This window comes from Oryza sativa, chromosome 3 (assembly GCF_034140825.1).
Source record: "Oryza sativa Japonica Group chromosome 3, ASM3414082v1".
Classification (NCBI taxonomy): Eukaryota; Viridiplantae; Streptophyta; class Magnoliopsida; order Poales; family Poaceae; genus Oryza; species Oryza sativa.
This window is the reverse complement of record NC_089037.1, coordinates 35581996-35606509: the sequence shown is the minus strand read 5'-3', so window position 1 is coordinate 35606509 and position 24514 is coordinate 35581996. Positions and strand designations below refer to the sequence as shown.

General features: G+C 41.7%; 4 protein-coding genes and 2 long non-coding RNA genes across 7 annotated transcripts; 3 read left to right on the top strand and 3 right to left on the bottom strand.

The window, feature by feature from the left end:
* Positions 1-52: 52 nt before the first annotated feature.
* Positions 53-2567, bottom strand: LOC4334626 (dolichol-phosphate mannosyltransferase subunit 1). The gene is made up of 8 exons (XM_015777565.3): positions 2272-2567; positions 1583-1682; positions 1443-1476; positions 1286-1362; positions 1161-1186; positions 697-861; positions 501-615; positions 53-375 (listed from the first exon to the last, which is right to left on the bottom strand). Exons 1-8 carry the CDS (start codon positions 2379-2381, stop codon positions 271-273), a joined length of 732 nt encoding a protein of 243 aa, XP_015633051.1. The 5' UTR covers positions 2382-2567; the 3' UTR covers positions 53-270.
* Positions 2568-3024: 457 nt separating this feature from the next.
* Positions 3025-5357, top strand: LOC136355821 (uncharacterized). The gene is made up of 3 exons (XR_010740289.1): positions 3025-3403; positions 4781-4945; positions 5176-5357. It is a non-coding gene; the product is annotated as an uncharacterized lncRNA (long non-coding RNA).
* A 51-nt stretch (positions 5358-5408) lies between these two features.
* LOC9267750 (uncharacterized) lies at positions 5409-7540 on the top strand. The gene is made up of 2 exons (XR_001544696.3): positions 5409-6760; positions 6857-7540. It is a non-coding gene; the product is annotated as an uncharacterized lncRNA (long non-coding RNA).
* On the bottom strand, positions 7522-15134 carry LOC4334625 (uncharacterized). The gene is made up of 19 exons (XM_015776462.3): positions 14953-15134; positions 14770-14830; positions 14625-14661; positions 13964-14094; positions 13741-13884; positions 13549-13644; positions 13209-13337; positions 12748-12887; positions 11666-11716; positions 11492-11574; positions 11352-11406; positions 11161-11275; positions 10346-10841; positions 10026-10239; positions 9851-9921; positions 9226-9394; positions 9005-9134; positions 8179-8591; positions 7522-8082 (listed from the first exon to the last, which is right to left on the bottom strand). The coding sequence occupies exons 1-19, from the start codon at positions 15076-15078 to the stop codon at positions 7882-7884; spliced, it is 2862 nt and encodes a 953-aa protein (XP_015631948.1). The 5' UTR covers positions 15079-15134; the 3' UTR covers positions 7522-7881.
* Positions 15135-16421: 1287 nt separating this feature from the next.
* On the bottom strand, positions 16422-18733 carry LOC4334624 (uncharacterized). Its single transcript, XM_015775929.3, has 2 exons — positions 18552-18733; positions 16422-17577 (listed from the first exon to the last, which is right to left on the bottom strand). Exons 1-2 carry the CDS (start codon positions 18648-18650, stop codon positions 16819-16821), a joined length of 858 nt encoding a protein of 285 aa, XP_015631415.1. The 5' UTR covers positions 18651-18733; the 3' UTR covers positions 16422-16818.
* A 151-nt stretch (positions 18734-18884) lies between these two features.
* LOC4334623 (pentatricopeptide repeat-containing protein At1g74850, chloroplastic) lies at positions 18885-23305 on the top strand. Of its 2 annotated transcripts, none has more exons than XM_015775928.3 (5): positions 18885-20390; positions 20479-20894; positions 21760-22074; positions 22164-22271; positions 22462-23305. In XM_015775928.3, exons 1-5 carry the CDS (start codon positions 18960-18962, stop codon positions 22796-22798), a joined length of 2607 nt encoding a protein of 868 aa, XP_015631414.1. In that variant the 5' UTR covers positions 18885-18959; the 3' UTR covers positions 22799-23305. The 2 variants fall into 2 exon arrangements, with proteins under 2 accessions (XP_015631414.1, XP_015631413.1); XM_015775927.3 differs by having other exon boundaries at positions 22447-23305.
* Positions 23306-24514: the final 1209 nt, after the last annotated feature.

Sequence of the window (24514 nt, the reverse complement as noted above, 5' to 3'; positions counted from 1 at the left end):
TCCCAGTCCTCTTTGAGGTTTACCTAAAAAAAGTGTAGAACACAAGCAACCGTACCCAAAGCTTTCTCTGCAGTTCATATATAGATGGTACAATTGTGTTCTTGCCCTTGCTCATGAAAGTGTACTTACACACCAAATACACTGTACGAGAACCCACTGGCAAGTCAGAAAATCAGTAATTCACGCAACTCAAAACTGTAGATATAACAAATTGAAGTTCCTCTATCACGAGTTGTGTCTGATACAGTTAAGCGCCTAGCGGTTTTTTCCCTATGTAGTGAGCAGCAGATAAACAAGGCCTTTCAGATACTCAACTATCTCAGATCCACCAAGTTTTGAAGTTCCAAAAACCCTATCGACAAAAGTTATTGGAACCTGAAAAATATAAATCACAATTTTCAGCATTCAAAGAAGCAGCATGCCAACAATACTACCATATAGCCAGGTACAAAAAAAAAACAATACAATCATACAAAGAGAAATGGGAATACATAATCTACCTCTTCAATGTGATAACCTTTCCTGGTAGCCCTAACAATCATTTCCATTTGGAAAACATATCCCTTGCTGACACACGAGGAGATTAAATCTTCTAGGACATTCCGTTTATATAGCCTAGGAAATCAGGTCGCAATGTTGCATCAATTTAATAGTAGTTATGTGGAGCTTACTCTATTGTAGGAAAAGGAGACACACCTGAATGATCCAGTCAAATCAGAAGCTCCAGGCTGTAGTAATGTTTGTGCTAGAACATTTGCTCCCCTGCTAGTCAACTTGCGCATGAGATTCCAACCATGGACACCACCGTTCTGAACATAACGGGTGCCAGTTACAACATCAGCACCAGTTTCCTTTTGCTTCCTGGTGATGCAAAGAGGACAATTAACCCAAAGGGCAAAGGTTCTTCTAAGTTACTTCTTATCAGTGTAGTAGCCTTGGTAAGAGTCCAACTGTAATGGACTTTGCTCTAAAGTTTCAGATATTTCTAACATCTGACACAAACAATCTTTCAGCAACACTAAAGTATTTAATACCTATACGGCTATACCAATTCCATTTAGAGTTGACAAAAGCATATTGATGAGGAAAATGAGCTATAGCAGACTATTTTTGCAAAGAAAATTCTGGATTGAATACATCTTCAAAGATAAGATGCTTACCTAATGAAGCTTGGCAAGTACTTCGGCTGTTCAGAGTAGGAAAAAAGGCGTCAACCAAAAAGGAAGAAAACACCAGCTTAAGCATGCCAAATATCAGATAGAAGAAAAACTGAGGAATTACATACATGGTGAGATAGGTCAGCATCCATGATAACAACGAAGTCCCCAGAGGCATGCTTTAGTCCATGTAAATATGCAGTACCTGCACCATTTCCAGTTGTTAGTTAACTCAAATGTGAAGACTAAATTCACCTTAGACTTGAATGGAGGATAGGAGCTCACCAAGTCCTAGCTTCCTCGGTCTAGCTCGCAGCAGCTGGTCTCATGTCAGATCAAACACATATCAGGAAGCCATGATACCAAGACAAATCATATATATATAAAGACCTAGACAAAAGGGAGCACTATACAAAAATACTTACAACACGGTTTTCACCATATATTTGCTGCAACTGCTTTACAATGTCTTGAGTTCCATCAGGGCTTCCATCATCCACAACTATGATTTCAAAGTTGACATCCCTGATGAGGAAATCTAAAGTTTGAGATACTATAACTCGAAAGAGTTCACAAAATAAATAAAACTGCCTTGTCATAAAGAGACACAGGGACAGGGCTGCAGAACACACGGGCATAATGAGTTGAATACTGATGGAACGCTAGCAGTATAAATCGATGATGAAATATATACTGTAGACTGAACATAAGCATGCTGTCTGGTGGCATTCTTAAATAATCACTCAATTCAAAGAGTTGGATGGATTTCTATCTGCCCATTTGACACAAGCAACATGCAAAGTAACATTCTTCGCAGCATTCTATTAGCACAATTGAGCAAGTTAGCTGCACTCAGGAGCACCGATGAAGGGTGTCTAGGAGAGCATAGCTAAAATCTGAAAGTGATCAAATCATCACATCGTCTCAATTGCACTGGATCAATAAGTAATCGTCTTCTATACTTTCCATATGTTCTTGTGAAATCACAAGAGGCGCGAATTGAATCTAAAAGAATGGCTAATCCGGATCTGACAACAACCTTCTCCGATCCACTGAAGAGCAACAGATCAACAGTAGATGGGGGGATAGAGATGGGAGAGATGGGGGGAGTTACGGCAGGTGCTTGAAGATGAGGTAGACGATGAGGGCGACGTTGAGGCGCTCGTTGTAGGTGGGCACGATGATGCTGTACTCGCGCCTGCCGCCGCCCGCGTCGTCCGCCATCGCCGGCGCCCCGACTCGACCTCGCACCAGATCTCTCCGCCCCCCGCTCTCTCCCGCACGCGATCCGACGCGGGCGCTCGGTGACGGTGAGGCCACTTAGCTGGGGATGAGGATGACGCGCGCGCGCCGCAGATGCCGCCGGCGACGACGAGCAGGGCGGCCGGCGTGAAGTCTCGTCGAGGAGTTGCTTCGCCACCGCAAGGTCCATTGAGATGTATAGGGCCGCAGCGTGGGCCGTATCCAGACCATGGACGTGTTTCCATGGGCCGTGTCTAGCCCATGACAAGCAAACGCTTTGTATGCGCCTGTAGAAGAGAAACGGTATGGTTTGGCAAAGACCAACCATGCAATCCAATGGAGAATGGACAGGCCAATCACAGGAAGCACCGCATTTCGTGCCAACTCCAGTCTAGACCGTTTCAGTTTACATAAGCAAGCATTCCCATTCAAACGGTCATCATCGTCATCTATATCTATACTAATATAAAAAGCACGAGTTCATCAAATACCTATCTTTACTGACCTTTAAATATATTCATCCAACGATTTATATCAAAAGTTAGATCAACCTCTGCAATTAGCCATCCCCACGTTCGATTAGCAGCGGTTATAGCGATATAGCGATCGATCACGAGAAAGAAGCAGAAAAGAAAAAAAAAACTTCTCTCCCGTGCGCTAGCCCGTCGCCGCCTCCCGGAGCCGCTCGCTGCCTCCTTGCACGCGCCCGCCGGACCGCCGGGCGCCGCCGCCAACTCCGAGCGCGCACCCGCCGCAGCCGCGCCCCCTACCCCGCCACCTCCTCGCGCGTGCCCGACGCTCGCCCTACCCCGCCGCTGCCGCCTCCTCGCGGCCGCCGGTGAGTCAGGTTCGCCGTCGGCTGGCGCCTTCTCCACCACCGCCGCCGCCTCCTCGCGCGTGGCCTCTGGAGTTTTGGGATCGCCGTCGGCCGGCTCCTCCTCGCGTGCGCCCGCCGGGGAGCTGTGGTGGGTTACGGCACTACGCAGTACAGACTCCAGGTTAAGGTGATGTCCTCTCTTCCTAAATCCTCAAACAATAAAGATTTTGTGCTTTTATTATTTTGGGGTCATAAAATTGTTTACCTAGGGTTTGGGCAGGGTTGCTTATGATACGGGGCCCCAAATGTTTAGTCAGTTGGTTCTCTCGTCTCGCTATGTTATTTGCTCTTGTTTAGGAGATAATTTTACTTGCTATGAATTCTGCTTGCTAAGCATCTCACAAGTATCATATCAGTCATGCTTCCTCAGGAAATGTCTAAAAACATGGTGGACTGCCGATCACACAAATTAATTCTACAAAGCAATTATCAGTTAATTACCTAAGGACTTGGCTGACTGCCGATTACCGATTATAGTGTAAACGGTAAGCATCAGTTGTGGCAGTGCACATAATTGAATAAACAAAATGCCCAATACCCCTAATTAATCTGAAAGCAATCCATCAATTTAATAAATTAAGTTGTGGGATGCAGATTGCAATTAGTGTTTGGCCGTCAGGCATCTGGCATTAATTAGCATTCGGCCATCAGGCGTCTTGCATTCTGGTTGCTTGCTTTGCCTATTTGATTGGGTTGGATCAGGTGTCCAATGTGATTTGGTCCGGGGGTCCCACACTAAAATTATACATAGCCTATAGGTTCCACAATGTTGTTAACCAAAGCACTCGCCCTTCCCATATTCAAGTGGATCCCCATTGATCTAGGTTGGCAAATCTTACTACACTATTTCGTTACCTCGTAAGTATTAAGTTCTTTTATGGAACATATTTTTAGATTTAATTCCAATGATAGGCTTGAAGATATTTTGCACTTTTTTACTTATTGGAGTTGATGTGATGGAGCTAACATCAGCTGGAAGTCACCTTGAAAATGGCACATTTTGTGTCTTGCCCATTAACTGTCAAGTATGGCACAATTATTAGTGTGTTTTCCCCTTTCTGCGGTGCAGGGAGACGCATATTACATATGTATCCCTCTTCTCTGGATCAAAGAGTGCAGAGGTCCTTCAATTGCATTCTAAGGGGATAGGGTTCATAATTGAATTGTTTAGTGATGTTTGCAATCTCACAAACTCAAATGTCGTTAGCCTCTCTTGAAGACAAGAACCATTAGTCTCATAAATTATCAGGTTTGGATTTTAGCAGTTTTAGGTTAGATTATAATTCCAGATTAAAGTGAAAATGATGAAAGTTATACATTAAAGATTTTGAGTGAAAACATTACCAGATTTTTTTTCTCCAATGGAATGTTAATTGTTAAGTGCAATATATATTCTTAATTAAAGTTGTGTGCATAGATGACCTGCCAACAATACTATCCCGTATTGTTCAGTCTATTGATGATTGAACTGGATGTCAACTCCATGTCCTCATTGTCTTGCCAGGCACAGGGAGGCAACAATCCAATACAGGAGAGATGGGATGGGATCCTAGCTCAAGGGAGCCCTAGCGGCAGCTACGGTCGGGAGGACCTAAGCCCTACAGGCAAGTTCTATAATCAACCCCCTTTTGCTTACCGGCGATAAGTCAACCAACTTCCAGTGATGCAGGTACTGATCCTCTCCTCCCTCCCTCTCCCTCCCTCTTTATCATGACATTAGCTGATTGATCACCAGCTTTTTATTCCGATTGCTCCAGTGAACTTTGTTCACAAAATAGTGTTTTTTTCATTTTCTGATGCTTGTGCCTATCGTGTGACTCCTCCACCGACATGTACATTGATATCTGCCCAACTGATTGATGAAATGATCGTTTACATTTTTTTTTGTTCAATCAATAGTTTCTGATCAGCTTGGAGTGGTCCGTGCCATGTTGCTGTGATAATGCTACAGGTTAATCCTCCTGGCTCTCTGTACTGAAACAATTTCTCCGGATCTCTTTCCCTTTTGTTTTGGACCTTATACAACCTGCTGTTGGCTAATAATGACATTCATGAATAATAGATCATGTTAAAGCTGTTTGCATGGTCTGCTGTTGTCAAATAGTTTTATGCAGTCACAACTCTTATTAAATGATCAGGTTGACTTCAAGCATTGGGCTAAAAACTAAGATTATGTAAGTTAAATAACATATATGCCGTCATCTTCAATTTAAGTGATATTGTGTCAATCTTCTGATCAACTGTTTACATCTTCGGATTATATAGATTCATGTCACATGTGTATGTCTTCGGAATTATCTATGTTTATGTTACTGTGTATGTCTTCAGATTTATATATATTTAGGTTACCTGTGTATATCTTGAGATATTTCGTAATTGCATATTATTACAGATGGCAAAGATGTTTAATTCTATTTTTTTATTGGATATCCCTCAGCGATATGCCCTGCCCGGCCTTGTCAGCTAATATGCAATATCAGTTTTATGCCCTTGACATGGCATACATTCCTCCAGGCTGCACTCACTTACGCTTTTACTGTAGATTGATAGGTTAATGTTCCATTGTCAAGGTGAACCAATCAGCTAATGATGGTTCATATAGTTATAATTTGAGTGCAACTATGTATCCACTATGATGTAGAATTGTGGGTATTTATAGATGCAATTTAAAAGGTATGCCACTTAGGAATCGACACTCAGGCACATGCACCTAGGCTTGATGGGTAAGTCTGGCCAATTTACATATGGGGAACACAAATTAATTTAATCAGTTATTCCAATTTATTCTTCTTTGTTTCTATGCACTGCAATGCCAATTTGAGTGCGTATCTTGTCATGCTATTCAGCATAATGTCTTGGCAGGCTATGCATATGTTCATGCTTATATATGCAGCATTCATATAAGTAAGGATTAATTGGATTGCTTGCTTTGTCTAATGCAGCCTCACCATTTAATTTGTGGCGAGCACCTTAATTCCATCTTGCCATTATCGAGGGAGTATATCATATGCACCTAATTCTGTATATAGAGTATTTATTGACTAGGGTCTTGGAAATTTTTGAATTGCTGTCAGATGTAAGTTCCTCAGATTGATGATTTGATTACTTTCACAGCTAATACCATTGATCACAGCTAAACACCACTTATAGAAGTTTAATGGATTTTTATCTAAAAAAGGGAAAAAAGGAAATTAATAACTGAAACTGCATAGTAGTACTATGATCTCTGAACAAAGAAATTTGCTGAGTTTCCTAGCAGCTGCTGGGTGCATTTTCCTCTTGTTATGTGTGCCTAACCTTGCATCCATTAAATTTCAAAAGTGCAAATAGAGAACTATTGCATGCATTCCTTTTATATCAAAGATTGGGATGAAATTTCCAGCTTAATCCTGACAGCCGCAATGTGTCTTGAGCAAAAGGAAGCAAGGCTGCAACTGAAACACGGTGAATAGTAAATAAAAATCTCGCTTTTAGGAAAAAAAAGGTGAGTCGTGCACAAGTGCTGTAATCTGGTTTTGGCAAATTTTTATCAAGATATACAACTCCGTTGCTTTGTTTACACAATAAACCTGAACTCTAGGTGTAGCAGCTTGAAGCATTAAAAAAGAAGATGGCAGCAAACAGATGTTTGCTTTATTGGATTTAATACTTGGATATTCCACTGTGCTTCCCAAATTGAGCTGAATAAATAGCTTGACGAATTGTTCTCTTAACATGTCTCAGTTGTCCTTTGTATCAAATGAGCAGCATAATCCATTCATGGATTGTTCTTTTCCACTGGTGATACAGATAGTTACTTCTAATGTTTCATGGAAAAGTTCGAGCTACAAAAATTTCTTAAGCAAGCTTACGGATTGTTTCTGATGAGTTTAGCAACTCTATGGAAACAAGCATAAGTGCTTCTCATCTGACCAGTTCCAAGAGAGAAGTAGCCAAGTAGGTAGAACAATCCCAAAACTGCAAACTTCTTTTACTGTATATATATATATACTTTCCTTTTTAGCATTTTCTGTAAAGTCCCAGTTCTGTATTGCAATTGGCATGGTTGTGTTCATCAGAATATTGAATGTCAAATCGAAAGGAGGCGCCAACCTATAGCTATCAACGACATGGACACCATGGTTCAGATTCATAAATTTGGGGATCATGGATGTCTAGGTTCAGAAATTTTTGGATTTTAGGCAACAAATTTTGTAGAATTTCCAATTTAGAAAAACACATTTTGCATTTTGTTATAATGTAATAAAATACCAATTTACGTTTATTTGATGAATTATCAAAGCAACGCTTACAATACTTTTATTTTTATCGGTGCATGTGAGCTACAATGTATTTATATATATCGCTGTGCATCAACAATGGATGTGTCGTTCTCCAGTATACTTCGCTTAGTATATATATCGATGTGCCTTGCACATGCACGCTCACTAGTTAAGGGTAAAGATTGACATGAGTGTGGGAGAAAACAATCAAACTGCTGGAAGCAAAATTTTGGCAGACCATGGTGGGGCTGCGAAGTTTGTGTAAAGTTCAAAGAAACCTATTAGCCTTTTGACAAGCTAGTCCGGATCACCATGTTGTTCTTCCCACGACGATCACGCTTAATTATCCTTTGGTTTTGTTCAGACCATGCTGCAAAAACTTGGAACGATATTGCTCCACAAGCGATTTATCCACACCTCCTTCCCCAGCCGGCTCTTTCTTTGTCTTTGGAGCCTTTCCTCTCCTTTGCTCCGAATGACTATCTTTTCTGTTCTTCCTCTTCGTCGGGGTGCCTGCCTGATTATGTTTACTTGACAGAGTTTGCTGCAAAAGAAAAGGTCAGTGTTAAACAACTACTTTGCTTCATCGAAATCAATAATTTTGTAGTGCCAAAAAAACCAAAAGTCCAATATTACTTACATTCCCATCAGCAGTTGGTGGTGTTGCATCTTGTCTATCTCCATCCGACGTCTTGTTTGGCTTCCGTGCTCTTTTTGCAGGCCTTTGAGCCTTTCTTTTATCTTCAACCATACTCTCCATAATGCCACTGCCACCATCTCCAGCTGCCGAAAGATCCTCTGCAGACCCTTTACCAGAGTTCGATAACTTAGATGATCTATCATGTGTTTTTCTCTTGTGCCCTTTGTTGAAAGCCCTTGTGTTATTCGCCTGAGGGCCATCAGTTGCAGAATGATCTCCTAGAGGTCTTGCCTTATCTTGTGCACCTTCTTGCAACTTATCACGACGCTCCTTCCAAATTTTCTGGAGTCTCACTTTCTCAATATTCTCAAGTGCAAATTCCACAATTGGACGACGTTCTGCACCAAAAGTTTCTGCAAAGGACAAAAACAACAATTATAACAGGAGACAAACAGGCAAAACCAAGAAAACAATGCGGCAGCAAACAAGCAAATGCTGGTTAGAAAGGAAAGGAGGGCATTAAGAGTATGGTATGTTCTTGATGATCTTACATCGTAATAATCTGCAAATATAGAGGAAAAAAAATAAAATTACAGCTAATAGCAGCACTACGACACATCAGGCTCATGACAGGACAAGAAACAATACAGATAGGTAGCATGAAGCCACGAACATGTGATACGGTGATTCCATGCAATGTAGGGATGCAGCACAATGCAATATAACACATTAAATCTTCTTGGAGAAAGACATGTTCCACATTATAAAGTTGCAACCGAGGCAGTTACAAACCAATATTTAGAAGCATTTGGTATAGAGGCAGTACCAGGGTTATTGTTTAGGACTCTTAGAGCCACAAGAGCGTGCTCATGTTCTTGAAAATCAACGAAGGCTACACCACGGGAATGTTTCTGTGCAGTACTGTTGCTCTTCTTTTCATTTTTCAGGATATTTACCTGTTCAAGACAAGTGCACACGCATAAGCATTATAAAAGAATACCTAGAAATAGAATAAAACAGAGGTTGAATAAAGAAAACCCAAGAAACCTTTCGAATGATGGGATTTTGCTTGTGAGCACGAGAAATAACTGCTTCTCTACAAAGCTTCTTTACGTCGTTAATGGTCATAGTCTTTGGCAGGTTGTAGATGATAAGCCTTGTTCTGGACACATGAAATTTTGGAGACTGGAGCATTTCTGCTTTTCTTCTAGCTAGCCTGCACGACAAGATCAATGATTCCTTAAACATTATTCATGAGATCCTTTGACCATGATTGAGAGCATAATCAAACTCCATCTTAAGAAGAGTACTGAACGTTCAATCAGCTAAAGAAAAACTAAATACAAATTATAGAAGAATGAGATTTGAAAAATATTTGACAAAATAAAATTAATGGGAAAAGACTATGATTCAATAGTTACAGCTGCAGTACAGAGACACCTTTTCATTATAGAAAAGCCAACAAGACACCAAATGCTGGCAATGAATTCTCAAAAAGTGCATGTGTTGTCGTTTGTTCCCAGAGTAACATGAACACAACATGTAGAATGGACATTTTACAAATATAATAAAATCTTACCAACTACGTTTATTCTCGGAAATGTAGAATGCAACTATATTTCTCGGAAAAAGGAAGACGCTGGCTGAAAGAAGGAAAAAGATAAACTCTTACCAACTACGTTTATTCATGTCAGCATCGGACACACCTTCTGCAGCTGGTGTCCCAGCAAGTATTTCACCTTCCTGCCACGAAAATGAATCATGAGATAGGAAAAATGATTTAAGAGATATGAGAGAGAGAGAGAGAGAGAGAGAGAGAGAAGGGGGAACTCTGGTGAAGAGGTTACCTTTGTCAAGTATAGGTTGCGTCGATCCTCCACCTCATTCTTTGACTTCTCAAGTTCCTTTTTGTGAGCTGACTCCTTGTCCAGCGCTTTCATTATCTTAAGAGCCCTGCTCTTTATAAAGATCCCCAATCCAGGAGCAGCATTGGCAGCAGAAACGGCTGCATCAGCTGCCTCTGCTGTAGAGAACTTCAGAAAACCAGTTCCTCTAGGTCTCCTGAATAACACCAAAAAACCATGCACTAATGAGTGTATATGCAAAACTGCAAATGTCCTCTGGTTGATACAACAGGAGGAAATAAAGGGAAGATGATGAAACATACTTTGTGAGCTTGTGAAGAACTGGGAAGAAAGATTCGACCTTCCCAAATGCTGAGAAGCGCTCTGTTACCTCCTCGTTACTTAGATCAAAAGGAAGGTTGCATATGAATATTGTCCTATCCAGCCCAGCGTCTTGTTTCTTGAATTTTGAGGCAGGAAGGGTGTTTTCCTCCTCTGCCACACGTTTAGAATTTTCTAACTTATCAGCTGCAGGTACAGATGCAGGTAAATGTGTCTGCTTCTGTTTCTTTTCTGATGTATCTTGTTCTGTTTCTGTATCTGTATCAACATCAGAACCCTCATTGCCAGATGGTTCAGCCTTCTCAGATGACTTGATCAAATTTTCAAGAACCTTTCTTGAAATATCAATTTCAGTTTCAAAATCATCATCAGCAGGACGATTGGAAGCTTCCTGATCAAGTTCATAGCTATCATCTTCTCCAACAAGATTATCTTCAGACTCCTCATCACTGCCTTTGTCAGACACATTTACCAGCTCTGTAGGGACAGCAAATTCATGATATTGCATCTTCCAAAATAATAGCTCAGAAAGCACAAAGAATTGCCAGGATTAGCAGATGAGACACAGAGTATTAAAACATTTTTAATTATGAAACAAATAAGCCAGTTGATCATCTTAAACAACATGAACCACTGTTCGCCTACCATACCAAAGAAATGGCAGGTACCTTTGTCAAAAGCCAAAGGTCCATGTTAGAATAGCTGAAGCGTATCATTGAAGTAAATAAAGATATTGCAGGTCACAGAACAAACGAAGGCCAGAACTAAAATAATAGATACAAAAGGTTGTATTTACCATCATCCTTAGCGCTGGATTTTGCAGCAGCAACAGTGTATACTTTCTTTGGAACAGCCCAATCAACAGCCACAGTTCTCTTTGCAACTACTTTTCCGTTAACATTTTTTATAGCCTATTTAAGAGAAAAAAAAGCAATATTAGGACTTCCAAAGATTTTTTACTCTTACTGAACAGGGTACTGACCATACATTTTCTGCATCCTGCTTACGTGTGAAAGATACAAAAGCAAAGCCTTTTGATGTCCTGTAGAAGAATGAATGAAATAGTCATAATTTCTTGTAATTTGTTTAAACTACAGAAGAAGTAAAGGATTCAATGCAAAACATACCCGTTATCAGACTTCTGTGGAATGGACACATCCCATACAAATCCTGCTAAACTGAACATATCCATGATCTCCTTTACTGTAATCTGCAATAATGAAACAAACGCATATAACCTCTGTTATCTGTTTTAGATAACAAAGTTTGGAACAGGTGAAGTTTTGCATTTCATGAAGCACCTTGAATGGCAGATTCCGGACTATCACTCTCCATTTTCTGATCTTCGAGCCCTGCATAGCAATAAGCAAGTTTCAAACAGCTGCAGGTAAATGGGGAAATGGCCAAACAGAGAAAATGATAGTGGTTCGACAAAGTACTGTTAAACACCATGCAACCCTTGTGCAGAAGACAGACACTCATCAACCAAAAGTAAAGATTTTAAGTAATCTCATTCTATCTCCTACCCACCTATTAGCACAACAGCTCAACTAGCCATGCAAGATAGTGGTGCATTATAAGCAGAGCTAAAGCTCCAGTATATCTATTGTTCCATTCACAGAATAATATTAGGATCTTTCAAACGGAAAGTTCTTTAGGTAGAAGTCCAGAAGGCCCTGCTTTTATAGAAAGCACAGGTGACTAAATCTCTAGAGGCTTGTACATCTTTTACAGATATAAAAGAGAAGTTAGTGGTAGTTACGGTAGTATTTTAAGATGAAAAATATAGTAGTGCCTTTTGTAAACAATCAAATCATTCCGTCATCTACTTATGTGTATATGCATGTAGTCATCGAATCTAATGTGAATGAACTATGTAGGTTGGGGATACTGTTTTTTTTTCTAGTTTAAAACTTATATTACATTTAGTTTAGATCCAATGCAATGAACAGGCACCATGTGTACTTATGAGACAATGTAACTAAATATATTTGAAACTGTAGTCAGGAGACCTGTAATGTATGTGGTATTCAAGACATTTCCAGGAGGCACAGCTGCAGGAGGTTACTGTTAATTTGAGACTCCAGAACTTGAAGTTCCAACTTCCAACCCATTTTTAATTAGCACATACCCATCCGTTTTGAATTATCGTACTAAGACATGATAACCACCTTAGGTTAGAACATAAGGACAATTACATACAAGCATACAGCTTTGAGGAGCAACTAAATGTGAGCACGCACACTACTGCACTGGTAAACAAAGGTGAAAGAAAAACATAAGTATTTGAAATTTGTTTAATCACAGAATAGAAACAAGACAATCAAGCTAAAATAATGAAGTAATGGCAGCATATCAAGGTAAATATAATGCAAGAAGATACCTCCCCACCAAGTTGACGAGCCCAAACAACTGCTCCCTTGACCTCCTTACGGTGCAAGTGAACAACTGAATCCCAGGCTGATGTCACACTAGCAAAAAGTACAGCTGCTGCATCTGTTGTGCATCCATCTCGTTCAAGCCCTGTTGAGAATGATGGTCATATTCTATAATTTACACCAATTCAAGAACATGCTAGTGGTATTAAAGGAAAATAATTGTGTACTTGGAGCTTGGAAAAGCAAACGATACAGAAACTAAGGTAAAGACGTGTCCTGCAAAAGTACAGCATGAACTGGAAAACAGAAAATATGAGATATAATTCAAGACTACTACAATCAGCCTTAACTTTCATGTCAACAAAATAATTTGACTCAAAGAACTTCCACCAGAGCAATTTCGACCTAGTGACATGGTATACAATTAAAAAAAGAACTGAAAAAGGAGTAGATTAGGAAGTCATACCATGGAGCTCCATTTCCTCTTTAGGAAGTGAATAGTTGACAGATACAACTGTGCCAATCTCTCCAGCTAGACGAAAAACTTCACTTGCCATAGCAAAGTCTCGGAGACCACCGAATATCACAGTTTTTCAATCCTTCATCATAATCAATTGCATATGTTATATTGTCGCACTGGGTTAAACTGGATAAAAATAAACAATTACAGCATATATCCTTGAAAAAACTAAGAATGGTGAGGTCATGAAAAGCAAACTAGAACAGGATGGCAAAATTTCAGCATAATTACTTCAATTTTTTTTAGGTAATGCTATAATGCCTTGATGGTATAGAATATTTGAGTCCACACCTTTGCTTTTCTGAGCTTTTCACCTTATCAGTATTGAAAATACTAACTTCCTTTGATACTGTAATATCCTTTTTCAACAACTGTAGTGGTTCTGGTTCAGTAAAACATGATGCATCAGAAAATTAAAGCGTCGAGAAAATTTAAGAATGGAAACAGTGCTGGAATCTGGGTAATTTTCCTTTCAAACCTGCATCTTTTTTATGAGAGGTCTCCTTATGTTTTGCAGTAGAAGTATCATCTTCTTCATTTGTTGCATCAGCATCCTGGGCTTCATTTGTTGAATCGGCATCCTTGGCTTCATTTGTTACATCGGCATCCTTGGCTTGCATGGCTTACATGCAAAAGCAGCCAGGCGATCAGAATCTCAATCAATTGAAATTCAGAAGCAACTACCAGGAATAGAGATTTACCGTTTTCCTTCTTCTGTAAACGCTCCTTCAGTGGAGCACGATGTGTTGCTAGCTTAACTCTAATTTTTCTACCAGCAACAGAAAATCCATCCTTTTGCTGAATAGATCGCTCAGCATCTTTAACAGTTGCACTGTATTAATGTAAACAAGTCAAATATATATATATATATATATATATATATATATATATATATATATATATATATATATATATATATAAAACAGGTTACAGGCCAGTTTTGTATGCCTTGTGCCTAGATCATTTTCAGCAGAAAGATATTCCTTCATGAATGATCACACATGACACATCTGTATTTGAGAAAAAAGAATCGAGCTATATCAACCAAACTCTTATGGTTTCGCTTGTTCATTAGTGCAGTATATAATATACGGCGAAAACTTTGTGCAGTACTCCTTCTAATAAGAACTAACTATTGGTTTGGTTTATCTTCTGTTAGGGACCTGATAGTCTGATACTACACAGTAACACAGACACACCACCACTAGAGACACTGAACAATGAATTTACGCTTAGCATTGAGAAATTTGCTCACTAGACCAGTACACTCACGATCAAAAGCAGTTGTGGAATTCTGGAAATATGGTAAAGGGAAACGCATTTTCATTGAAAACACCTACAAAAGCAACCACTGATACTTACAACTGTACGAATCCAAAGCCTCGGCTCGTCTCCGACCCTGCATTAGAAACAAACATTATCGCATAAGCGAAGCCCTTAATAATAAGCACCACCAAACACCAAACAACTCTGGCTAAACAGCCATGGAATTCCTGAATTCTCTTACCTTTCGGCGCGACCATGAAGCAGCGCCTCACCGGCCCGACCTCGCTGAACACCGCCTCGAGCTACATAACAGCAATACATCACATCATACCGCGTACCACAACACTGATCCCCCCGAAATAGCACAATCCTAACCCCTTTTAAGCTTCGCAGAGGAGAAAAGGCTAGGGGGGCACACGCTTACATCGGCGGACTTGAAGGTGTACGGCAGGTTGGAGACGAACACGGTGGAGGGGCTGTGGCCTCCGCCGGCGGCCGCGTCGCCTTCCGTGGCTGCTCCCCCGCCGCCGCGCTGCTTCCGCTTACCCATCGCCGCTCGCCGGTGTCGCGGGGGAGGAGGAGGCGTGTGAAGCTCTCCAGTAACTCGACGAGGGCTTTTGTGGGCTAGGGTTTAATGATGACTAGATGGGCTGGACCGCCGCCACCCAGCTAGCTCCAGATCTCTCCGCACCTCGCTCTCGCGATCAGAAGCTCGGTGAGGCGGTGAGGCCACTAGCTTAGCTGGGGACGAGGATGAAGCGCGCTCGCCGCAGCTCCCGCCGGCGACGACGAGCAAGGCGGCCGGCGTGCGTGAAGCCTCTACGTCAGTACGTTGCGGTGCGTTGATTCGCACCGGAACTGGAAGGTCCAGGATGGATGTGTCGGGCCGTTCTGTGGGCCGCTTCCAGCCCACGGACGTGTTTGCGTTGGAAGCCCATGACAAATACAGCCCTACAGGGGAGTTCGAGATTCTGAGAACTAACATGCAAGAATGTAAAACTGGAAAACCCGGTTTCTAATCACTTTTAGTTAGTTTTTTGGATTCTATTATTGTAGATCTTAAAAATCTAGGAAAAATTTTGAAGCTACTCCCTCCGTTTCATATTGTAAGAATTTCTAGCATGCCTATATTCACATAGATGTTATAATAAATCTATACACATCATTAACATCTATATAAATGTGGGCAATGCTAGAAAGTCTTATGATATGAAAAAAATGTGGACAATGCTAGAAAGTCTTATGATATGAAACGGATGGAGTATATGTTATAGGAAAAATTGTGACTGCTAAAAGCTACTCCCTCCGGTTTCATTTTAATTGACGTTTTGGACAACGACACTGTCTATAAAATATATCTTTGACCTTATTTTTCTATTATAATATATATAATAAATAAATGCATGTTTACTTTTATTGTAGTGTTTTCAAAGACAAATTTATATATGTTGTTCTAGTTTCTTTAAACTAAATATTTTTAAAGTTATTGATGGTCAAAGTTATAAAAGTTTGACATCAATCTCGTCTAAAGCGTCAATTATTATTATTATAGAACCGAAGGGAGTATTCGAATAGTGCATCGGATCAAGCAGACGAACTCAGCTTGTTTGTGGCTGGTACATGGTCAAGTCTCATTGTTTCCTTATCAGCCACAACAAAAATGTGAATTTTGAAACGTTGATTTTGAGATTTTTTTTTTTAAAAAAAATCAGTATTGGCTTCTAAATCGCTAATACACAGCTGTAAAAGTTTTGCCTATAAATTCTTTTGGTTGATTTGTTTGTTTTTCTAACCGCTTATCAACCATTGAGCAAACGATGAGAGGCTTATTCTCATGGAATTTCCCAACATTACGTTTCATTCGATTCAACAGACACATCAGACATCATGATATTCTTGTAGTAACTACTTTGATGTAGTTATAGTTCCAGAAACTTGCTCGTACATTCTTTTCGCTGATATGGTTTACTAATCCATTCGATAATAACAGGACCCATATTACAAGTGCAGTAAGATAAGGAATCCAGACTAGCACATATACACACCAAAATAGAAGAACACCCAAAATAAAAGGGTTGGAACTTTATTGCTAATTGCTCATAGGACCATTCATAGCTAAGTCCACCAAGTCAGTCTGATTTCTGATTCTTTTACTCTTTTGAAGGGAGTCAGAGACCAACAGCAGCATCTCATTTCAGACATGTTTACAGATACTTCTGCCATCTGAAGGTTGCAAAGTACTTGTTGCTATCTTTTGGAACTGGAGATAAATCGACAAGGCTAACAGCTACTATGCATTCTTATGCCAAAGGGATCTGAAAGGCAGCTGAGAAAGCCATGAGGATTCAGAGCGTGGTGATCTAGCGGCATGAGAAGCGTTTGTGCCAGTGGAAGCGTCCTGCCAAAACTTTAGAACATAAAGGCTTTCTTCTTCAGTGCATCTCTTCAAGAGAACGCGTGATGCATAGCCCTTCTCATTCATCAAATGACAGATATCCAGAGGATCGTTATCTTCAAGAGCAATCATATACAGCCACCCTCTTTCAGATAGCAGCTCACGCACAGCAGGAAGGATCCGATCAATCACTTGGCGCCCGTTTATACCTCCAGCCCAAGATGAAGCGATGCCATTGGACTCGATTTCTTCCTCAGGTGTTGGTACATAAGGAGGGTTCACAACAACAACGTCAACCAAACCATGCAGGCGTTTCTCAAGACCTGACACAATATCAGTAGCAATCACGTCTGCATGGACGCCATGGGCTTCAAGGGTTGCTTGAGTTGTCTCCACAGCATGTTGATTGATATCAGTAGCGAGGTACTGGGTTCCTGAGCCTAACTGCCTGAGCATGATTGCTAGAGATGTGATAACATAGCCACTGCCACATCCTATCTCCATGCATAATCTTGGCTTTAGCGTCAAAAGTTGTGCTTTGTCAGAAAGAAGCGCATCGACAAGTGCAAAGGAATCATCACATGGTTCATACACCTCTGGATGGCTTGCAACGAGTTGAATCTGTGCGGTGTTTAATGTCCTTCCTGATAAAGACTGCAATAGAAAGTGTCACCATGCGGATATTAAAAGCAACATACATTACTCAAATAAATTATTCCTTACTGAAAACATGTAATTTTACTGAGATAACTTGGGCTGAAGGTGCTTGTATCTTAAAACAGTAAACGACAAGGAAACAAATCGGACAACTTGCTATGACGGAGGACAATACAAAATACTTTTTTTTATAAAGCAACAAGAGCAATTGCTCATTGTACAAATGTCACCTAGACCTCATGATTCCTCCGACTGTGTTTTTCTTGGATATTAGTTTTCTGTTCAGGACAATAATGTTGCATGTACTAGACAAGCTCCATTGCTATGCTTGGATTGATCAGGAGGGGAAAAAATACAGAAGAAACATGTATGCTCATCAATACATACAAAGAAATTTGTAGGTAGCTAAACTGAACTGTGGACAGCTCATTTAAACGTTGTGGTAAAGCACAAGTTTCCAATAGGGCCAGGAATCAAGCAATTAGTGTTGACGTAAAGCTAGCAATCAGATATATCAGAATGAAAAGAAAATGGTTCAGACTTCAGACAGGGGCACAGGGCTAGGCATCATAACCAGGTTCATCGAACAAAAAGAAGAATCTTTTGCCTTCACAGTCTTTCTTCCCATACGACTGTGCCGGCTTAGCTGATAAGCGTTCATCCCCATATCCTCTGAAAAGCTTATTGCCTAATTGAAGCCAACAGAATCTAAAGGCGGCAGTGCCGTATTTCAGCGATCTTGTTCTTTTTCCCATCCCATCTTTCACAAGAATCCAAATTCGATCGTTACAAATTATGATTAACTGCCTACAGAAGATTGGCCAAGGATTCAGATTCCAAAACCAAATCCAAGCTAAGCTTCGCCAAGGGAGATTGCTCATATGGAGATTCAATGTCGCTTACACTCATCGCCCGATCCCAAAGAGGAGAACTGACACGGGGGAGGGGAGGGACTGAAAAGGAGAGCTCACCTTGCCCCTCCTGGGGAGCCCCTTCTCGTCGCTGTTGGTGGAGAGCTCCGACAGCCTCCCCTCCACCGCCGACACCGCCGCGCTGTCGCCGCCCGCCATGGAGCAATCGGAGCAGCAAGAGGAGGAGAAAGCCGGAGCGGCGGAGAGAGAGAGAGAGGCTGCGGCGGCGCGTGCAGTTGCCTATTGGGGAAAAAGAGAAGAGAGAGAGATAGAGAGAGAAGTGGAAGGGCCAAGCTGGTCAGGCTTAGCCAACTCGAGTCCGACTCGCTCGCGTCGCACCCGCGCCTCTCGGAGTCCGACTCTATCCACTCCCGCGACGAAAAATCTCTCCCCAAAATCTACTACGCGAAGGGAGTGGAATCCTAAACCCCTCCTCTTCCTCCTCCTCGTCGTCGTCGGCGGCGGCGGATGGTGGATGCTCCCATGGCGCTCGTCTCCACCACCGCCACAGTCGCGTCGCCGTCCTACCACTACTGCGACCTGCTGTTCCCGCCCGCGAGGAGGTGGTGTTGCAGGGCGAGGAGACGCGGCGGGGGCGGGGGGCGGGTCGCGGTGGTGGCCGCGAGGGCGCCGAGGGAGGCGGCGGCGGCGGCGGTGGTGGTGGAGAATGGGGGGCACTCTTACGAGGTGGAGTCGCTGATCGACCGGCTGAGCAACCTGCCGCCGCGGGGGTCCATCGCGCGGTGCCTCGAGACGGCGCGCCACCGGCTCACGCTGCAGGACTTCGCCGCGGTGTACCGCGAGTTCTCCCGCCGCGGCGACTGGCAGCGGTCGCTCCGGCTGTTCAAGTACATGCAGCGCCAGTCGTGGTGCCGCCCCGACGAGCACATCCACGCCATCGTCATCGGCGTGCTCGGGCGCCAGGGCCCCGCCCTGCTCGACAAGTGCCTCGAGGTATTCCATGACCTCCCCTCCGAGTCGCGCACCGCGCTCTCCTACACCTCCCTCATCGCCGCCTACGCGCGCAACGCGCTGCACGAGGAGGCCCGCGAGCTGCTCGACCAGATGAAGGCCTCCGGCGTCGCGCCCACCGCCGCCACGTACAACACCGTGCTCGCCGCCTGCGCTCGCGCCACCGATCCGCCGGTCCCGTTCGACATGCTGCTCGGCCTCTTCGCTGAAATGCGCCATGACCCTTCCCCCTCCGTTCGTCCCGACCTCACCACCTACAACACCCTCCTCGCCGCTGCCGCTGTACGCGCTCTCTCCGACCAGTCCGAGATGCTGCTGCGCACCATGCTCGAGGCCGGTGTCTTGCCGGACACCGCATCTTACCGCCACATTGTTGATGCCTTCGCTGGTGCTGGTAACCTCTCCCGTGTGGCCGAGCTGTTTGCCGAGATGTCAGCAACGGGGCACACTCCAGACCCATCTGCGTATCTTGGGCTGATGGAAGCTCACACGCTGGTTGGTGCCACTGCTGAAGCGGTAGCTGTGCTGCGGCAGATGCAGGCTGATGGCTGTCCGCCGACAGCTGCGACATACCGTGTCTTGCTTGATCTGTATGGCAGACAGGGGAGGTTTGATGGCGTGCGCGAGCTCTTCCGCGAGATGAGAACAACTGTACCTCCAGACACAGCCACATACAATGTCCTGTTCCGCGTTTTTGGGGACGGTGGCTTCTTCAAGGAGGTGGTGGAGCTCTTCCAAGATATGCTTCACTCTGAAGTAGAGCCTGATATTGATACATGTGAAAACGTCATGGTTGCGTGTGGTCGTGGTGGACTCCATGAGGATGCAAGGGAAGTTCTTGACTATATCACAACAGAAGGAATGGTGCCTACTGCAAAGGCCTACACTGGCCTAGTTGAAGCGCTTGGCCATGCAGCTATGTATGAGGTCAGATGTTGTATCATATATTGATGAATTGACTCTTAAGATACCCCTTTTGTGATAAAATGTTTCATGATGTTATATTTGATTCCAGGAGGCTTATGTTGCATTCAACATGATGACTGAAATTGGAAGCTTGCCAACTATAGAGACCTACAATGCTCTTGCAAATGCATTTGCAAAGGGTGGCCTTTTCCAGGAGGCTGAGGCCATCTTTTCTCGAATGACCAACAATGCTGCTATTCAGAAAGACAAGGATTCATTCGATGCTCTCATTGAAGCGTATTGCCAGGGTGCACAGTTAGATGATGCAGTTAAGGCATACATGGAGATGCGGAAGTCCAGGTTTAATCCAGATGAACGCTCCCTTGAGGGGGTACTCAATGCCTACTGCATAGCAGGTGTTATAGATGAGAGCAAAGAGCAGTTTGAAGAACTTCAGTCCATGGTGACTGTTCCTAGCATTATTGCTTATTGCATGATGTTGTCACTCTATGCCAGGAATGACAGGTAACTATCAAAGAAACCTTCATGCTGTTTTAATTAAAACTTATGTGGTTCTGATTGTAAATGTAAAGCATTGAGAGTGATAAATAGGGAATAACTTTAATCAACTAAACTGGCTGGTTTTGGGGCTGTAGAAAAATATATTTGGACTAGCTATGTGGGGCCCAAATGTCAGCCACAAGGAATGTTTAAAGGAGTAAAGATTTGATTAATCACATAAATGACCATAAAAATATATTTAGATTTGATTAATCACTATATGGAATTTGAAATATAAATTTTATATATGACCATAAAAAAACTTCCTCTAAGTAACATGGGGCTAGGTCTAGGGGCAATCGCATGTCTGTTTTGTGAAATTCCATAAAATTTGAATGGCGGTTTGATAGATTAGGAATTCTACCCCCTTTGTTGGTCCAGTTAACTTGATATGCCATATGCGGCATGTAATGCTGTAAGTCTGTAACACACTTGTTGCTCCAATCTTGCAATTTTACTCTCATTTCATACGCTGCAGAACTTTATTACTCTACCGATTCATATTTCTAGAGACCACTTGTTTCTTTATGGTTCTTGAGGGGTTTGAATTCATATTTGTACCTTAAAATTTGAGAAAGATCTGGGCTGTGATATCTTTCCTTTTTTCCTTTGTTCTCTCTTCCTGTTATTTATCCTGCTTAAATCATTTAGAGTTTTGACCAGCATCATTCAGGTAGCATTGATAGGCACAAGGCCAAAACTTGAATACTTTGATCTAAAAGCACTTAATATTAGAACAACACAAGGTACTATAAATGATGTGGACATCAAAATTTCTAGAATCCTTAAAATGTAATGAAACTACAACATAACCGATGTACAATTTCAGGTGGACAGATGCTTATGATCTGTTGGAAGAAATGAAAACAAACCGTGCTAGTAGTACACATCAAGTGATTGCTTCCATGATCAAAGGGGAGTATGACGATGACTCCAATTGGCAAATGGTCGAATATGTTCTTGACAACAGTAACTTGGAAGGCTGTGACTACAGTTTACGATTCTTTAATGCACTCCTTGATGTCCTTTGGTGGTTTGGCCAGAAGGGTCGAGCTGCAAGGGTTTTGGATCAAGCATTAAAATATGGGCTCTTCCCTGAGTTATTTCGTGATACCAAGCTGGTCTGGTCTGCAGATGTGCATAGGTAATATTATTTATCACTCTCATCTGGTTCTGTGAGTGATCCAGTTTTTTTATTCGTCAAGCGGTGCTTAAGGTTGTTTGCATTTGCAGGATGTCAGTAGGTGGATCATTAGTGGCTGTGTCAGTGTGGCTCAATAAACTTTATGATAGACTAAAAGGCGATGAAGATCTTCCTCAGTTAGCCTCAGTTGTTGTATTGTAAGCTTTTAGCTTAAGATTTACCATGTTCTATAGTTATATCATGATATGTTCTAGCACTGTTCTGGAATCGAGTTCGTGATTCCCATGATTATTTCTTGTCTTTTCACTTGCATAAAGAAATGCAATACGTAGCTACTTATACATTTTTCCGTTTGCTCTAATTGACTGACAGTTCTCTGATTGCCAGGAGGGGACAAATGGAGAAAAGCACAGTTACAAGGGGATTGCCGATTGCAAAAGTTGTGTACTCTTTTCTGAATGATACACTATCATCATCCTTCCATTATCCAAAATGGAACAAGGGACGAATCATATGTTTGAAGTCCCAGTTGAAAAAGCTCCAGGCAGCCATAGATTCTTCCAATGGTGCTGCAATTTCTGGTTTTGTTCCCATGACAAACTCTCATTTGCCATCCCCTGGTTCCAAATTGTACACTAGGGAGTCCCAAGCTGATAATGGTTCTGCCCATTTGACTGATGAAACCTTGGTAGAAGAAAAGGAATCAGAACTCCTTGCACTGTGAGTTTTCAGGAGCTTGCTGCCTCCTTCCTTTTGCAGATGCGATGTTATCTGGCCGAACAAGGGAAGATAAGACACAGAATGTCTCACAATTTTGAAGTTTGGGCAATCAGATCGTCCTAATGTGCAATGAGATGGCCTTATGCCTTTGCAGTGCTCTCTTGCTTCACTATATGCAGTGGACGTGACTCCCAATATCCACAATCTTGCCTAGAACCCAGCACATAAGCATGAGTTCGTGATACTGGATTTGCGCTAACTTGATAGACAATGCTGGACTTCCAGTTGTGTTTCAGGATGTAGCACTTAGTAGGGAGAATCAGAGTATGCATGTTGTTGTTAGTTGCTCACTTGTTCTATATGACATTTCGTGCCTGCCCCATTCGGCAAGAACGAACCCTGTCTGGAATATATGGATTCACTCGATGCAAGTAAAACATGCTGATGAGTCAGTGGAACACATCAGTCATCGATACGTTTCTGATGGAAATAATATCGGGAGTTTGTATCACCGTATGGTTCCAGTTCCTACATGATGTATCAGTGTGCCCGATCTTTTTAATGCAAGCTGCCTTCTAAAAATATTCTTGTGTATGATGCTGCCATGCTGGTGTTTGTTTTTGAATTCGTGGTGTAAGATCTTGAAAGCTTATATAAGTAACAAATATGAAGGTTTAATTTGTGCAATGACATTAATAGACGTGTCAAGAAAATACTTTTATGTAGTTATATTTTATATAATTCGTATGAATATATGATCAGAGAAGAGTATGTAATCAAGCCTGTGCGAGCGAGTATTTTGTAGTAAACTGTAATGATATAATCAAGTTCTCCAGGCCTCCAGCTAAGTGAGTCGAAAAATAGTACTCCAGCCTGTTTTTTTTTTACCTTATAGTCTTTTTAAAAAAACTTATTTTAGGATGTATTTTTTTCGTAGCGACAACATCATTGGCGTCGTGGTCTAACATGACGGCATTAATGTCATTGACACCTCCCCCCTTGCCTCCTAACCCCACTAGTGAAAGCTAAGTCTAATCTATACTTTATATAAAATTATAACCAACTAATTCCAAAGCTTAACATGCAACCATGCCACATCATCACCCACCAACAATAATTACATATTCAACCTCATGCAAGCATGAAAGAGCATCTACAATCTATTTAATTCTACAAATTAACATGCAAGCATATTCAATCACCATCTCTCACATCATTTCCCTAATAGTTTTACAAATATCTTTATCATTTTTATATTATTTAATATATATACTTATCAACATGTTCTACATTAAAGTGTAAATTTTATTTGTTTCATGGTAAATATTGATAAGCCCAAAGATTTGATTTTTTTTTCTTTTTACTCCTAGCTGAATTATAACGAAAAATAATATTAAAATTTACTTAGTAATTTCCGAAGCAAAGCGCGGGGAATCCCCTAGTATAAAGTATATCGACGTCGAGGACATATTTGTGATTTTTTTAAAAAATGATCTATTTATAATAAATATATTTACATTTAGACCCTCGATGTGTCATCGGCATCGAAAACCTATTTGTAAATATATATTTTTTAATTGCAAATATGTCATTCGTAATATTTTTTACAAATAGTAATTGGTGCCAATGACCGACCCCCTTTATATTAGTTACTTAACTTTTACTTTTGCGGGTGATAGGGACAATGCCAACGTCGTTGACATAATCATGTTAGATCATG